This window comes from Acromyrmex echinatior, chromosome 7 (genome assembly GCF_024713525.1).
Source record: "Acromyrmex echinatior isolate Ae372 chromosome 7, ASM2471352v2, whole genome shotgun sequence".
Lineage (NCBI taxonomy): Eukaryota > Metazoa > Arthropoda > Insecta > Hymenoptera > Formicidae > Acromyrmex > Acromyrmex echinatior.
In genome coordinates, this window is record NC_141858.1 from 11067752 (window position 1) to 11079154 (window position 11403).

An 11403-nucleotide genomic window follows, 5' to 3' on the forward strand; every position below is an offset into this window, starting at 1 on the left:
TCTTAATTACTTTGTATTTATGCACTGTATATATATATATATATATATATACATTTATAAGTAACAAATTCATATCTACGTGAAATTTATGTATTCTGTTATATTTTCTAATATTCGTATTAGAAGATTGAGAATAAATTTGATTAATCAAAAGCAAAGTTCATTAAATTATTGATTTTTTCTTTTGAATTGTTAAATTAAATATTTTTCTCTCCCTCAATTTCAATCTCTAATATAGTAACGAGTCTTTTAAGGAATGTAAAGGAATTTATAAGTAAATTTTATGTAGATATAAATTTGTAAATATATAAATGCATACATAAGATGATTTATGTGATGCATATAAATAAGAATGTCTCTATTCACATATAGAAATGACTATGATTGAATATTGTCCATAAATCTCTTTATAATAAAAGTGAATATAACATATAACAACTCATTCGATCTTAATTATATTAAACAATTAAACAAAAATATGCTATACTACTATTCGCGATTCTTTCATTGCTTGTTTAATGTAACTCTTTCCGTACATACAAACCAATACAATTTATTCATTTGCAACGATTCGCTTTGATGTTGTCGAAAAATCACTGGCGAACCGGCACGAATACTAAATGACAATGCAAACTCGACTCTATCTATTCGTGCTTCACAAATTTCATACAAACGGCAATCGCAAATCGCGTAATTTGCTTAGCTTGCATAGATTGGCTTTGCGATGAGTTCATTATGCAATTTGTGAAATTCTATATTTATGTGAAAAGAAAGTAAAAAGTTACTGCAACGTATTTGTTAAATCAGCGTACGATAATAAATCGTCAATCGGAAAATTAAATGAATTAAAACTATCAAAAATATATTAAAAACTCGCCTGATCCGGAAAAACTCGGTTCCACGAAATTTGTCCGCCTCAGGCGCACCCAGTGAATTCTCGGAATTGTTTTCGTGCCTAGCAACGTTGCCTAGCAACGTAACGTCGGAAAAAAACTCCTTGCCATAGCGCGGAATTTACCGCTTATTCTGTTCGTCCATCCAGTGAAAACCACACGTGCGTTATAAAATATCCACTATATTTTACAACATTAAAATATTTCGATTGCATTCAGCAGAAAAAGCAGCTCTATAATTGTTATAAGGTTCTTTAATATATATAATTGAGGGGATGGGCAGGGAATAAAGACCTAATTATAAAATTTTGATATTAATAAAAATTAAAATAACTTGTTACCCGGTAAAAAATTTTTCATTTGTGAATATGTAATTTGTGAATAAATATGTATAAACATACATAAGCATGCATAAATATTCATTATGTATGTTTATACATATTCATGCATGAAAAATTTTTTACCGAACACTTTTTTATTGTACAAATGAGTACAAAATATCAAATGAATTTATATAATAGCTTTAAGAAGTTACATATTATAATACTTCTCTATTACGATATATATTACATAAATATTGCATGAAAAAAGCTAATTGCCGGAAAAAGGACCTAAGATTCTAAAAATTAGAAAAAGATGAAGAGTTGAACCAAAATTAAAGTTAATCTGTGTACATTGATGAATACTAGCATTAAATAATCATATTAAAGAATCTTATAACAGTTGTAAACTCAGACAACATAAAATTTAAAACGTTTTTAATTGTAAAAGTCGTTTATAATATGTTTTTAAAGCCTAATTTACACCGTACTCTTTGCTTTCTATGTTTTGCTTCTTACTACTTTTTACCTCTTGCCTTTTTACTTCTTATCTTGTACACAGCACAATTTATTCGTTTTCTATCGCCCGAGATAAAAGTTCACTTCGAAAGAGATAAGGAACACGATTGTCGATAAAACGGTCGTAAAGAGAAAAAAAGGCAAGAAGTAAAAACTATAAAGAAATAGGAAGCAAAAAGTACATTTTAGATTAAGCTTTAAACTGTTCTCATAAAAATATCTTTAATGCTCGTTTCTAGTAATTCTAGTTTAACTCTCGATTTAACTTACTTTTTATCTTTTTTCAGTTCTAAGCATAAAAAAAAAGATAAAGAATAAATTAAATCGAGATCAAAGTTAATTTACATTGATAAAAATGCACATAAGTCGTCTTCTGGACTATTCTCACAAAAATATCTTTAAGTCTATTTTAAGACATCTTTAAGATGTTTTATATCACATCATTTTGAACTTTGTGTTTTCTGGGAAGTTGCTTTTTCTGTTAAATGTAGCCAGTTTTCCTCTCTCTTTCTCTCTCGCTCACTCATTCACTCACTCATAATTTCATAGAAATTTTTTAGTAACGAGTATCTATGATGCACTAATTAAAAGATTTATCTAATGCGAATCGTTCCTCTTTAATGATGTTTTACACATATTTTCAAAATGATAATAAAATTATGCAAAAATTATAAATTATTCTAAATCACATTTAAAAATAATACGTCAAATTTGGTGATGGTTTATTATCTGGATCATAAGTTATTTTAATGAATAGTAGTATTTGTTTAATCTGTGCTCTAATAAAAATATATGGAAATATATTATAAAATAAATAACAAAAATCTCAAATTTTTAATGTAAGTACATAATGTATTCAAGATTATTCATGTACAGCTACATTGCAATACATTGTCCAGTAGATTAATAAAATATTTATTTGTTCTATATCCTTGTAACTGATCAGTGAATCGCAATGAAACTTTGTATAAGTAATTTTGAATATTTAAAGAACTTACCCAAAAATATTAGATTTTTATTATCATTTTTTAAATTTTAATTTTTAAAAATAATTACAAATAAAATAAATAAATGACAAAAGTGTTATTAAATAGAAATGTAATCTTATTCACACAATCTTCATATGTATGTAGTTTATTTAAAGTGTAAGTATTAAATACATTTCCAAATTAATTTTCTTTGCAGAGACTGTACAATGTGATACATCCTTAAGTGAATTAATGTGAAGTAAAATGCTACTTTAAAGTCGCATCGTTTATTGTTGCAATTTGATTCGTGATATCTATTACGATATCTTGCAACACGTCGTTTAAATCTTGCGACGTATCTGCCTACGGAAAAAACAGTGATGCAATCGAAAGGAGAACTATTAATCTAACTTATTGTTATCTCTGTCTCTTGACTAAGGCTTTCATGCAAATTATATGGCAACCACCATCGAACAAACCCGCTAACAAATTCTTGAGATATTGCCAAACGCGTTTTTCACATAGAATTAAGAAACTATCTGAACGCTTTATCAGTCTATTGATAATAATATTGACAAAAATAAATTTAGGATTTGTCTATTTAGTGAATTTTGTGTCATAATAGTAGTCTAGAATGGCAGTGTGTAAAGTAATTAAATCTTTTAATCCAATTTTAAGAACGCGAGACACGTTTAATCGTTACAAATTACTTGAAAATATAACTAAGAGGAAGAGACCACGGCTTCGTATTTCGACAATTGCACAGAATCAGGAATCATCGCGATTACACCGAACGAATGATTAGACTCATCGCAAAAAACCTGCGGTTTTATTATTAGCCATAATTACAGTTATGCGATCGCACCAAAACTCCCCGAATAACGAATATTGCGTACTCCAATCATCGTTCCGTCGGGGCTGAATTGGACGCTATAAAACCATGGTTGTCGAGATGAACCATCTCAGTTTCGCGAACGATCGTACAATTTTATCGAATTTCTAATGATCCGTAAGGTTGGTACAAATACTTCGCGGAAGCATTTTGTAGAATTTTCATTAAAATTCTGCAGAAGATTTTGTGTAAATCGGCAAACGAGATAAAGAGTTAATCAACTCTTTTTCTTATAGTAAAAAAGCGTCTCTTTATCATAATATATTAATCACATTTAATTAATTTATTTATCATTTTGCATCGAATCAATATCATTACATCGAATGGTGCGAAATCGTTTTCTCATTAATTCATTACGTCAGAATCTTTCTTTTTCATCAATACGTGTACAAGTTTCCGTGTTTCTTTTTTCGCACAGGCAGCATTATTAGCGATGTTTCTAGTAGGAGTTCGGAACGAACCGCAAGGTCCGGCTTATCTTCCACCTGGCCCTCGTACTGGAGGAGGCGGGACCGGTCATCCGGACGATTGGGCCGGTGTAAGTATGTATTTATTATATGTAATAAATAACTTCAAGAAAAAAAAAGAAATAGAACAGAAAGGACCCCATATCCAATTTATGGAAAATGTCTTTCTGCGGATTTGGCTAATTTTTGGATATGTTGTAGTTTTCATCATTCTGAACAAATGTCTCAATGGGCACAACTTGATCCTATGAACCGTTTCCGCGCTACAAGTCTTGAAAGGTTCAGATTTTACATGATTACTGGACCTTTCAAGGTTTGTAACGTGGAAACGGCTCATAGAATCAAGTTGTGCCCATTGAGACGTTTGTTCAGAAGAAAACTACAACATATCCAAAAATTAGCCAAATCCGCAGAAAGACATTTTCCATAAGATTGGTGCGAGGTCCTTCAGACTAGATGATAATTTAGGCTCAGTTTCATAACTCATGGTTAATGAGGTTCAACTTATTTCTCATCTTTCCAATTTTAGTATTAGAAAGAGATAAGGAATAAGTCAAGCTTAACCTCGGTTAAGAGTTAATCATAAGTTGTGAAACTGAGCCTTAATCGTTAGAAATCCGCTAATCATCGAGATACACTTTATTTTCGAAATGTGCAATATGTGATTCTTGGCTATGTTCTCTTTGACATTCGCAATACTTGCGAATATCATCGATTGCGTTAAGCAGAGAAAATTAAACGATCGTATCAGTGATTCTTTAATATGATTGCTTACTTGTCTTAGTTCTTCGCTGGATCTAACAATAAGTGTAGGAACCAACTGTATTAAAGAATCACGGAGCGCTCGGTGTTATTGTATTCTTCTAGAGATCTAAAAATCTGATTAGATAATATATAAGGATGATTTAGAACACTAACAGCGAGCACTCTTTCAACTATTAAGCAGCCATTGATTGGCTAAATTAAATAGAGAAAGCAATTTTACTACTGTTGTAAAATTCTTTAATATAATTGGTTTATACATTTAGATCCAATGAGAATTTAAGGGCAAAATCAATCATACTGAAGAATTTCATGACAATTGCAAAGCTGCTTTCTCTGTTGAACACAGTCTTGTGATTTATCAAATGTTAAACAAAAGCAAATAATGATTTTGTTACACAGAAAAAAATGTTTAGTTGAATTAACTAGAATTCTGATGGAAAATGAACAATCTAGAATTTTAATTAAATCTACAAGATTTCTGGTTAAATCTAAAATTCTAGTTGAAATAATCAACATTCAGTAGACTTAATCAGAATTCTGGATCGTTCATTTTCCATCAGAATTCTAGTTAATTCAATCAAACATTTTTTTCCGTGTAAGGTATCTAAAAATTTAGGTAGATACAGATCTAAAAACTTTAAGTTGAACAATCAAAATAATTATGTAAGAAACTTAAACAAGAGTAATGCTGCAAAAAGTTTTGACATTCTAGCAATCAGTTCGAGCGTTCTATATAATTATTTTGGATGTTTAACAAAATTATTTTCAAATCTGTAGCACAATTTTTAAATACTTTAGCAAAAACCGTTTTTTCTGTGGATATCCGTAAGTATTGCAAATGTCAAGTGGAACTTATTCCTTATGACACTTTTCTGGGGATTGATTTTGTATCTTGAAATGAGGTGAAAATGACAAAAGTGAGCAAATTTATTAAAATATTTATAATTTTATTGGTAAAACAGTTGGTAACACTTTCTCACTTTTTTGTAATTTTCATCTCGTTTCAAAATACACAATCGATCACCTGGTCTCGCTATTATTAGACATGTTCTTATTGAAACTTATGTCAGGATCCAGCGAACTATGAGTTTTCGTATGAGGTCCAGGACGCGGTGGCAGGTCTAGACTTTGGGCATCGTGAGATGAGGAAGGACATGGAGGCCACGGGAACCTATCATGTACTGCTGCCGGATGGTAGGACCCAGATCGTCGATTATATCGCTGATCAGAATGGGTATCGGCCGATGATACGATACGAAGGAACCGCCACTTATCCCGCTCCAGGACCGGCGCAAGAGGGCTACAAATATTAGAGTACTGACTCTTTTTTTGCAATTAAGTACCGATCTTTTTTAGCGCATTAAAAAGGTCGATTAAATATTATATATTCTTGAACAGGGATCGGCGGTTTTTTTATAAACGTTTTTTATAAAGAACCAAAGAATATCTTGGGCTTTGCGAATCAAGAGGCGAAATCAAAGATTATGTAGATATTTGTGTTAAGGAAAAAAACAAATATCCTTTTTTATTAACGAGATTCAATATATGATAATAATAACTTCAGAGCCGACCTCTGCTCTTAAGTCTGGTTCTACCAATGTAAGTTTAACTTATTTAATCTCAATTCAATTCACTCTTTATCTTTTTCTAATTCTAACAAGATGATTCTTGTAAGATTTAGATAAATTCTAAAATAAAGAATAATTCTAAGTATTAGAATAGATAATTCTTGTAACTCTAAGAATTAGAGTAAATAAAGAGTAAGTTAAACCGAGATTAAAGTTAATCCTACATTGATGGAATCGGGTCTAAAGATATATGACAAACATGATTGAGATCCATTCGTGGACATGTCGAATATTAGTAGTATTAGATACTGTTGTATACACTCGAATAATATAAAAGAATGACTTTTTGTTCAGGAAGATCAAAATAATACAAGCGAAACGTTCGCCGTGATTGTGACAACGATCTTTTCTGTAATGTATAATAAATAATTTGACGAAGAAATATAATAAAACCTCTCTCCCCTTGTTCTCTTTGATGTCTGATATCCTGCAAACGTTTCGCTGCAAGCAGCCGCGATGCAAACAATTCTAAATCTCAATAGATTTCACAGCATTATATATTATATATAAAAAGCCAATCCAAATTCCAATCTGAATTGAAACTTTAGATGCGCAGAGATTGGGGATTGAAAATGTCCCACATAAAATAAAATAAAATAGCTTTGTGGCTCCAAAAATAAATCAAATATAATTCATTTATAAATTTATATGTATGTATATTTAATTTATTTTTGGAGAGAACTACAATATTATTTTGATTTAAATTCGTTCTATGTTTTTCTTGTTGTTAGAATATTACATACGGGATGTTCAATTGTGGAGACTCATACAAGCAATTTACACACAAAAAAATATAATACATATTGAATACGCAAATAATTATCTGTTTCAAATAATTCAAAAGTTTATATATCCGCAAATCTATCAAGCATTAAATTTATTCAAAACATTCTGAATTCTATACATTTCAATTAAGATTATTAAATTAAAACATATTTAATTTACTTATTATATAAAGCCATTTCTTTGATCAATTTTATATTCCTCAAAAGAACACAGTCTTGTTTTAAGTATCAATGTTTTTCTAAAATTTGTAATAAGTACATTTTATAAGATTATTTACCAAGAAAATATTCATTGTTAAAAATAATCATTACTTAAAAGAAAGAATTAGCATCAAAAATTATTAAATTATTATATAATATATTATTATATTATTCTCGACTCTTCGTGTTCATGATTACATTTCAAGACTGAAAAAGATTTCGACTTGAGATTTGCAGAATTAAATACAAAATCACTCTAAAATACTTAAACATCTAAGATCCGCTTTGATCAAAAATAAGTTTGTGTTTTAATTTAAAAAAAAAAAAAGGAAACTAATTGGTTCTTAAAAACAGAACATCGTCCTTAGGCATTGAAATAATGATAATATAAAGGAGAATGCAGAATCTAGCTGATAAATTAGTACATTATTAATTATAAGTTATCTAATAATCGCGAACAGTAATTTCCAATAATTACGGTCGGCAAATTGATATATTGCCGCGGACAAATTCCGCCATTTGCAACACGTGATCGAAAATCGCTTGAGTGCGCCACCTCGGTATCAATCCCAGTCGAAGTTTCCAGAATGCTCGAGCATGCTCCGTGGTGTGCACGCCAATTCGGTCAGCGTCAGATAATCAGATTCGTTTCATGGCAGTCTAGACTGAAGATTCGCGAGCGAATCAGTATTATTAATCGGTATTGTTGACTCTGACAGCGGGTTCTGTCGTCGTCTCACAATAAACCGCCGCGCGAAGCAACACCTTGTAAGCGCAAACGGAACACTTGCATTTTACGAGCGAGCCGTCACGAAAAACGCGGCCCGACATTAAACTCGGAACGCTTGCTAACCGCAGTTCGCAGGACGACTCGTAAGTAAGTAATGCGTGTATGCTGAAAAAATCACAATGGATCTCATTCATTAACGGACGTCCATCGACTGATGATCGTCTCATTACCGTTTAAAACATAGGTTATGTTACGCAGGCGAGTTCCAGTTGTTCTGGAAAACTGAGTTTTCTAGAAGGTTAGCTCAGCGGTCTCGATTTATCTCCAACGGCTCTGCAAATTGGAAATTGCCTTGCGCTCCAGCTCCAGTGCGCTTGGCTCGGAACGTTATTGTTAAATCCCCGACACAATCACTTGGAAGCATGGCAAAATGGGGCGAAGGCGATCCACGTTGGATTGTGGAAGAGAGACCTGATGCAACTAATGTTAATAACTGGCATTGGTATGTTGCTCTACATAATCATGTTAGTTGGGATATCTTTAAGTCGATTATTCGATCCTAATAGTATATGCAGCATTTGATTGTTTCTCAAAGTGCTCATTTTTTCTTTACTTTTTAATATATTAAAATTGTTCTGTAGGACGGAGAAGAATGCCTGTGCATGGTCACAAGAAAAGTTGAAAGAACTTTTTATAAATTTCAAAATTGAGGGAGAGGGAGGTTGGTAACATGCACTTATAAATTGGAAATTTGGAAAAAATATGTATAGTATCTCTATACATATTAATATTAATATTAATTGTCACAAGCAAATATCTTGAAAAATGTGATATGAAAAAGTATTTTAGATAGAACGATTTCGAGGGATATGTTTTTGGTTATGTTACTGGTTTTTTTAATTAATATGATTCCTTTAATTCTGCATACAAAAGTGTTAAGATAGAGATATCGAATAAATGAATAAAAAAACTAGAGAATGGATAATTTTTAAAATGAACAATTGATTAATTTCAATATTTTATTCACAAAAGTATTAAGGCACGATTATCACAAAATCAATAGATATTAATAGATATTAATAAAGATATTTAACATTAATATATGTGTCAGAATACAGTATAAAATATCTTGTTAACTTGTTTTTTGGTGTACATTTTTAATACTTTTATATGCAGAAAAATTAGTGGAATAATATGTAAGATAATTACATAATTTCATATAAAAAAGTAAAGGTGATCTTCATATATTTTTAGCGCTTCTACCTAAAAAAAAGTAACGTGACTAAAATATATTTTTTTTTTAACCGTTCTGTTTTCATCTAAAACATTTTATCATATCTTATGAAAATGGAACACTATACTATGTCCTGAAATTATAATATTTTTAAACTTTATTGATAAATCTTATTTTAATTTGTAGTATCATGTAAAATAACAGAAATGGAAAAGTGTGAAGGTGAGGCGGTAGCAAATAATAGAAAAGGGAAACTTATTTTTTTTTATGAATGGAATATTGTTCTTAAGTGGATATTAGATGGAAACTCCAGTAAGGACATTGAGGGTAAAATTAATATTCCTAATCTTTCTGAAGAAAATGATATTAGTGAAGTAGATGTAAGTATTTTTAATTAAATTATATAATTATTAAATTAGGCAATGGTTCAAACTATTATTTGTTTCATTTTTTTAGTTTATCGATCAGTAATCATTTTCCTTTGATATTTAGTATACTATTAAATTGCAAGAATTTAAATAGACACATGTTTTGTAATTTGTAGATTGAAGTTACATTAAAAGATAGTACAGATGAAGGAGAGAAAGTTAAACAATTCTTACATACTAAGGGTAAAGATGCAATAAGAGAAAAATTAAAGAAATATATATCTTCTCTAAAAGAAGGTAAGTTAATTTGTTAACTTGTGATGTAAATTGCTCATTATATTTAAAAAAATATGTAACATTTGTAATCCATCTTTTTTTATTTGCAGAGTTTACGAAAGGAATGATACTTCCTAAAAAAGATAACGATAAAGAAAAGGAAAATATTTCTAACATAACATCTGGTTTTAATATTAAGGTATGTATAATATATTTATAATATAAATTAGTAAAATAATTAATAATGTATTTCCTTTCAAGATGCAAATGAATGCTGCAGTAACTCCAACGAACAATAAAACAGCAAACTGTAAAATCTCAACCACTACGATTAAACAAAACGTAAAATTTCAATGCAGAGCGGATGAATTTTACAACGTCCTCTCTTCGATCGAGGTAATAATTTTACCGAATTATTGTCTTAATATAGACGTTATTAATGTAAACTAAGCCACTAGCCAACTTATAACAGAATTTTTAATTTTCACAGATGGTACAAGCATTTACGAAGAATCCGGTAAAGCTAGAACCGAAGAAAAATGGTCAATTTGAGCTATTCGGTGGCAATATTCATGGCGAATTTATAGAGATCACTCCAACGAAGATTATCCAAAAATGGCGTTGTAAACAGTGGCCGTCCGGACATTTCAGCGATGTTACGATCGATATCTGTGAAAAGAACGATCATACTGAGGTCAATTTAACTCAGAGCGGTGTCCCAGTGAGGTAAACTCGAGAACAATGACTTTCTGTTAAAATTTAACGGTATTATTGACAAGTAAAATTGTCATGCGGAAACGTCGTGATTTTCAGCGAGGAGCTCTCTACGAAGGAGAATTGGGACAGGTATTACTGGGATGCTATAAAACGAACCTTCGGCTTCGGATACTTCATGTGATCTAAATTCACTCTAATGGATATTTATTTATTGCTAAGTAGAACAATCGTACAGATTGCGTGGATTTACACGCAGTCGCGCGAGCGCTTGACTTTTGCGGGAGCATAGATGAAGTCTATGATGCGGTGGAAAGGAAGCGTATACTATACAGGTTTACTCTGTTCTCTCTTCGTATATTTGGTACTGCCTTGTGTAAAACTATAAATTAATATCGCTGCGTGCTACATTGCCGCGCGACATTGCAAGTGACTTGTATGTCTCTATCTATTAGATGTGTCTGTCTAATAAATCATGAGATAAAGATCAATGAGATTTCAATCTGTTCTTTCCGTATGAGAATGACCGATATATCAAGCCTTTATTCCTTTAAATCATAACGATGTAACTTCAAGTCAATTATCAAATAAACATTTTTGCAATTGCTGTAAACTCTACATATATCTCTTTAATTGAAAAAAA

The 11403-nt window shown here is 30.7% G+C and overlaps 2 protein-coding genes across 8 annotated transcripts; both read left to right on the top strand.

The window, feature by feature from the left end:
• The first annotated feature begins 200 nt into the window (after nt 1-200).
• Nucleotides 201-6844, top strand: LOC105154586 (Cuticular protein 56F). 3 transcript variants are annotated; one of them, XM_087407776.1, is made up of 4 exons: nt 1091-3714; nt 4011-4130; nt 5895-6138; nt 6223-6844. In XM_087407776.1, exons 1-3 carry the CDS (start codon nt 3703-3705, stop codon nt 6135-6137), a joined length of 375 nt encoding a protein of 124 aa, XP_087263902.1. In that variant the 5' UTR covers nt 1091-3702; the 3' UTR covers nt 6138; nt 6223-6844. The 3 variants fall into 3 exon arrangements, with proteins under 3 accessions (XP_011068531.1, XP_087263902.1, XP_011068529.1); XM_011070229.2 differs by lacking the exon at nt 1091-3714 and adding an exon at nt 201-1054 and having other exon boundaries at nt 5895-6844; XM_011070227.2 differs by having other exon boundaries at nt 1093-3714; nt 5895-6844.
• Nucleotides 6845-7998: 1154 nt separating this feature from the next.
• LOC105154587 (activator of 90 kDa heat shock protein ATPase homolog 1) lies at nt 7999-11251 on the top strand. 5 transcript variants are annotated; one of them, XM_011070232.2, is made up of 9 exons: nt 8000-8315; nt 8413-8670; nt 8810-8889; nt 9589-9782; nt 9947-10067; nt 10157-10245; nt 10308-10442; nt 10537-10772; nt 10860-11251. In XM_011070232.2, the coding sequence occupies exons 2-9, from the start codon at nt 8591-8593 to the stop codon at nt 10942-10944; spliced, it is 1020 nt and encodes a 339-aa protein (XP_011068534.1). In that variant the 5' UTR covers nt 8000-8315; nt 8413-8590; the 3' UTR covers nt 10945-11251. The 5 variants fall into 5 exon arrangements, with proteins under 5 accessions (XP_011068535.1, XP_011068534.1, XP_011068532.1 ...); XM_011070230.2 differs by having other exon boundaries at nt 8427-8670; XM_087407775.1 differs by having other exon boundaries at nt 8000-8311.
• The last annotated feature ends 152 nt before the right edge of the window (nt 11252-11403 follow it).

Excerpts from the sequence above, each read along its gene's own strand:
- LOC105154587 (XM_011070232.2), top strand. The coding sequence starts at position 8,591 with ATGGCAAAATGGGGCGAAGGCGATCCACGTTGGATTGTGGAAGAGAGA. Across the intron at positions 8,890-9,588 it reads CAAAATTGAGGGAGAGGGAG|TATCATGTAAAATAACAGAA; the intron begins GTTGGTAACATG and ends TTTAATTTGTAG. Across the intron at positions 9,783-9,946 it reads ATGATATTAGTGAAGTAGAT|ATTGAAGTTACATTAAAAGA; the intron begins GTAAGTATTTTT and ends TGTAATTTGTAG.
- LOC105154586 (XM_087407776.1), top strand. Across the intron at positions 4,131-5,894 it reads ATCCGGACGATTGGGCCGGT|GATCCAGCGAACTATGAGTT; the intron begins GTAAGTATGTAT and ends AACTTATGTCAG.